Here is a 5,852-nt window from a genome sequence, read left to right as displayed (position 1 = left end):
GACAGAGGGAATTTTCTTGTAGCCTCCCTCAATTGAACATCAATTATCTAGGTGACTGTGACTGCAGCTACTAGACTTCATGGCCCAGATGGTCTATTCCAATCCCATAAACTCATTTTGTAGTCTCCATAAAAAAAATACTAAATATCTTATATATGAAAAATTCTATCAAATATTCATGAAGTTAAATCATCTTGAAAAATTTTATTTTTTTAACATCTAACAGGTGTGGCAGTTGCATTTTTGGTTAATTTTCTTCACTACTAAGCACTAAAATAGCTGAAAAATGTTTGAAATTTTGAAACTATAATATAATTTACTAAAAATGTGTTGAGACTGAACTCCAGATCTTGAAGTATTCTTTCACACCTCTTCCTAAACCTTCCCTGCTCCACTTACGTCCTTAGATAAATTATACTTCCAGCCAAATTTACTGATTGAAACGACATCTAAGCTTTACTAATTATGTCAAATTTCACAGGCAACTAGAATCAGAACATTGTGCTGTTTTGCAGCTGCTTTCTGAACTCTTCGTTACAAGAAAATACATCCCCCAGCTTTTTTTTTCCCCCAAATAAAGTACACTGAAGAAAGTAATGTCTTTTCTATATCTATAAACAGAACAAATTCCAGTTACTTAAACAGAAGAGAAGCCATGCTAAATCTATGTGGTCTTATCTGTTGCCATAAAGCTTACAAAAGAAATTATATAAACTTCCATTAAGAACCACTGTTGGGAGGAAAAACTGGATGCTGCAACATCAATGGAGTGACGAGACCCAAGCTGACTTACTAGGTTTGGATAAGTCTGAACAATTCTGCAAAATACCACCATGGGATTTGATAATACAGCGTTTTAAAAATCTAATCTGTGTAAATGACTGTGAGGTTGTTGTCATTTCTCTAACTTAAAATTTTGAGTTAAAAGGGCATCTGGTCATAAAGTTAGTAATTACTTAGTTGTCCTCTTAGAATTTACAAATAGAAAGGAATTACTTCTCACCAAAAAGGGCCCATTTTTATACAGCAATCAGCAAATCAAACAACTAACAACTCCCTGAACCACTGAGGGGTAGAAAAGGAAAGTTCAGAGCATCTTTACAGCCCACTGAGATTAGACTCTTCTTTCTGAGATTTTAATCCAGAAGAGATACAGAAATATAGTAGCCTTCATGGAATCAGTCATTTACATTTGCAAGAATGCACTGTTCTGAAACCAGAGCTGACACTTGTTTTCAAGATCTTCACTAATGGTAATATAAATGAAAGCAGCTCATTCACATTCAAGTTTGGTATAAATATATATATAGTAAATAAACTGTTAGCTTCATTAAGGAACAATGATACAGAAAGCATTCCATTAAAGCTTACCTTGTTAGCACAGGCGTATCAAACAGCATCTCTAAAGTTATGATTTTGGTAATTGAAAATTTTGCCATCAACTAAATAGTTACATAAGCTGCAACATTTAGTTCACTGAAATATAGCTTACGTTCTGCCATGACTCTTGCAAAACAAAATGCATACACCGCAGGTTGCACGCTGCCATATCATTAATAGCATTCTTCCATAAGGCTGGTCAACTTTCTTGTACAACTGACACATCAGTGAGCATTCTCGATTCAATTCAGCAAAAAGAGCACAGGCTCTGACTCCCACTCAGTACAAATTGCCAGATAAACACCGTCCTTACAACTCTGGAGTTCCATGGCTTTAACACAGTTATACTCTTCTTCCCCCTGTTATTTCCTTTATACTTTAGGAAAAGATGCAACTAGTGCAACCAGTGTTCAAATTATATAGAAAGCAGATTTATACTTAAAGAACACTGCTTCATAATATATCAACTTATGGTCACATGTAACAATTCTCTCACCACTTCCCCCATGCATACAGGATACAGTCCAAGAGTTAGCTATTATAACCAGACAATGACTTATTATTATTAGTATGCACGCTGACCATTTGAATGTGGTCATTTAATTAACGGTCATTAACATTTGAATGTTTGTTCCTTTAGACAAGTTAATGTATTGGATTATTACATAAAACAAAACACACACAATCTTGCCAAAGAGAATGGGGTGAAATTAATTCCTTGATTTTTTAAAGACTCCTATGCATTACCTGCGTACACGTTCGACATCTGGATCAGACCGCAGATATTTTTTAGCACTCTCGCCTTTACCAAATGATGCTGTATCTTCTGGATTAGCAAATGCCTATTTCAAACATAAACACACAAGAGACATTAGAAGCCAGAATTATTTTTTTTCCCCTAGTCAAGGCAGCTTGCTGTAAAGGTCACTCTTTTTACTAATGTCTCTATAACTCCACATAGCTTACCTGAAGTTAAATGTAAAGGGAATAATATATTGCTCACTGCACTGTTTTCTTGAGCCCAGCCTGTACATAGCTTGCATGCTGGCAAATTAATGTAATGTAATTTATGCATGTAGATAAAGTCTTCCTGTAAGATGGACAAGCATAGCAGATGACTGATACTCAGCCTGAAGTAATACCAGTGGGCTGAAGGAACATGCAAATCTGGAAGGAAGAACTACTGTCTGTACTGCCAAAGTCTCTTTTTCACTGTTCTTGACAAATTATTTGAAAGTCCTTTTGGAGCCCCTCCTTCTTCAGAAGTCTACACAGCAATAGCAGCCAAGAGACTCATCCCATCCTCATTTATGACCACGTAAGTTTCACCCCTTCCTCTTAGGTACAAATTTTTGCACTCATATGACCCATTATTACCTCCAAATACTGTAAGCCACTACTTGAAAACACCACTTAATTCAGTTAGTGCAGACTGCAGTAGATCTCTCTGTGCTGACACACATGGTAACACGCATTCTGAAGACTGTTCAGGCTATGCAGTCTTAAGTCAAGGATAGGTTTTTATTTTAGGAGAGATACATGATTGTTTTCTGAGGCAGCCTTGATCCCTTTCTGTGAAATATCCTTGGCCAAAAAATTCTGGAGACATGTTAACAGCATCAGCAGCATTTTACCTTCTCTTACTCCACTAACTGCTTTCCTCCATTTTTATTTAACATTTTAAAGACTTATTTATATTAAATAGGAAATAAGAATGACTTTACTAATTCGTCTGTTTGCAATATTACTGTCCACATAAAACCAAACTCTAAATTAACGAAGGCCCTACTGTCACCTGCATAGATACAGATTATAATATGGTATGAGCATTAATATAGGACTCTATTGGATCTACATATAGGACTGATACAGCTGACGCACTTCCATGAGAGCAAAAGGAAGTAAGGTTACAACACAGACAGACATCTGAGTCCTATTTTGAATATACAAGACAGGCTGTGTGCTCTACTACACTCAATCTGCAGCTGTGCCAAAGACGTAGAGAGCTACCAGAAACCACCAGTAGCTCAAATGCTGTGCTATTAGGACTTCATGAACAACAGAACAGTTCAGCTGCACCCAGCAGGAACAAAAAGCAGCATTTCAACAAAAGGACTGCAAGAAAACCCTTGAAGCGCACATCATCCTGCAGAAGCTGGTCTCACAAGAACAGCCAAGGCTCCGTCAGCTCAGGACCAAGTGTTTCCAACCGTGGCCACAGGCAGATACCTAAAGAAGACCAAGAACAGGGCAAGCACAACACAATGCTGCCCATGAGACCCTCTCCTAAGCTAGGTGCAGGTTCTGTATTATTCAGTAAACCTCAGTGGATCTTTCATATACTTATCTAGCCTACACATCAATGCATGTAAATTTCCAGCCTGCCTCTCATTCTAGAGAAAAAATAAATTTTGTTTAAATAATGATACACCTGCAACGAGACAGCTAAAACAATTAGTGAATGTAAAGAGCTTTAGGATTACTGGATGAAAGGGTTACAAATGCATAAAAATCCACCTCATATCCCCAACTGACCCTACTAGTTGGTTATTCATGCAACATGGCTCCATATCACACTTTATTTGCTTTATAAATTGGGTACCCTGCACACCAGCTTTTTGCAGAAAACAGTGGAAATTACAGTCATGAAAAACTTATTTAAAAATAATAGAAATTATTCAGAAGAGAGTAGAGCAACTCAAGTGCAACTGTAATATAGTCTCATAATTACCTCATAATTAGGTTAAAGACATCGTCCATTTGAGACCAACAAAGCACCAGCACGCCAAACTCAGAATATCATTAGAGAAGGGAGGCAGAAAAAAAAGAACAGCACCAGTATTTGAAAGCAGAAAACAAACATCTGTGATATCTCTGCATTTCAATACAAATTTCAATCTATTCTACCAGAGAGTAGTCCAAATTTCTTACCTTTCTTGTAATTCTGAAGTATGCTGTTATAAGACTCATTAGCATCATTTTCAGAAGAACAATAGTTGCATAAGTTGCATAAGCCTGAAAGACTTCATTGTCAATTAACTGGGTCAATTTAGCCATTTCTCCACTTCTGACAACCTTTAAAAAACATTAAAGTTAGGCTAACATGATAGCAATTCAAAGTTCTGACAACAAGATTGTCAGGATAGCCTTTTCTTTTTAGCATCACTGCAATGACAGCACAATTTTCCCACTGTGAAAAATTTATTTTCAAACACATTTCTTTTTCCTCAGTTTATTTTCACAATGGCATGATGTAACACTTTAAAATGAGAAATTACATTATCACTTAATATTTTGCTTCCATTAGAACTTATTAAACTGTCAAAGTATAAGCCAGCAAAATATTTAATATAGTTGCAGAAACAAAATTGTGACAGAAATCAGAACACTTTTGGAATAACACAAAGAGTTAGACCAGTTTTAAAGCAATACATTTGAACTAGTGAACTACCCTAAGCAGTCACCAGGATAGAAAAAGTGTGATGACATGCATACTATACTAGTTAAGAGAAAAATTAGTATTGCCACCCTTTTTTTTATTTTGGTAAAATGATACCACTATAACTGCACTTCAGCTTTTAGATTAACCAGTATCTTCCCACTCAGCAATAACTTGTGATCAACTTGAGTTAAATATGCATTTTTCCCCTTTGAGACCATGTTCTTAAAAATTGCTTTTAGCATGATTCACGGTCAAAGATTAAGCTGTAATGACAAAAAGCAGAGAACTATTTATGCTTCTATCATGGGAGGTTTAAGCTAATGAACTCCCTTTCCAATGAGACCATACCGAACCCACAACGCTATGGAGGTGGTACCTTTCATCAGCCCCATAAAGTTAAGAATGTGATGAGGACTGAATGCATGTAAAACAAAAAGCACATCCCCTTGCACATTCAATTTGTGCACTGCACAGAGCAAGGCTTTTGCCTCACCAAGTACTTCCATCATGCACTTAGTGAGGGGGAATCCATAATACTAGCATGTCTTAGCTTCACTCAAGACCAAAATAAATTTACTTTTTGTTAGAGTTAATTTCATTATTTTCTGTGACACCATTTTAACAACAGTAATTAAAAAGTGAATAACTTGATTACAGCTCTAACAATCTCTCATCTTGTTTTCAGCAGGGAGTCGCTGCCAGCTACAGCCAAACAAGTGAGGAGTCAAGAGCAGAAAACTCTTGCTCTGAAGGCACACCCTTGGCGGGGAGGTGGGCAGGATGGCAGTAAGCACCTGTTTGCTAAGTGAAACAAATCTAGCCTTGCATGGACCTGTCTGGCTGTGGTGATGGGATTTTGCTTCCTCTTTCATCCCTTCCAAAACAGTGCTTGGGACACCAGGCAGCACCAGGTCTTGGGATTATGAGAAAGTCAGTGTAACTTTCCTTCCCCTCACATCATAGCTCAGCAGTTCTCAAGAGAATCAGCAATTTGGCAAAGATTTTTCTCAGCGGTTTCTATAGTACATGC

At 37.0% G+C, this 5,852-nt stretch overlaps 1 protein-coding gene across 2 annotated transcripts in view; it reads right to left on the bottom strand.

Annotated features, from left to right (window-relative positions):
* MGST1 (microsomal glutathione S-transferase 1) overlaps positions 1 to 4,458 on the bottom strand; it is a 7,364-nt gene extending 2,906 nt beyond the window's left edge. The window contains exons 1-2 of one of the 2 annotated variants that reach the window (XM_010187904.1): positions 4,312 to 4,458; positions 2,128 to 2,222 (exon numbers count right to left, since the gene is read on the bottom strand). In XM_010187904.1, coding sequence (XP_010186206.1) covers positions 2,128 to 2,222; positions 4,312 to 4,437 — 221 coding nt within the window. In that variant the 5' untranslated portion in view covers positions 4,438 to 4,458. The remainder of the gene's footprint in view (positions 1 to 2,127; positions 2,223 to 4,311) is intronic. The other variant, XM_010187905.1, reaches the window with a different exon arrangement.
* Between the last annotated feature and the right edge of the window lie 1,394 nt (positions 4,459 to 5,852).

The sequence above is a fragment of the Mesitornis unicolor genome, unplaced genomic scaffold (assembly GCF_000695765.1).
Source record: "Mesitornis unicolor isolate BGI_N332 unplaced genomic scaffold, ASM69576v1 scaffold25997, whole genome shotgun sequence".
Lineage (NCBI taxonomy): Eukaryota > Metazoa > Chordata > Aves > Mesitornithiformes > Mesitornithidae > Mesitornis > Mesitornis unicolor.
Note: the sequence above shows the minus strand (reverse complement) of the source record. Positions and strands in the feature narration are given on the sequence as shown.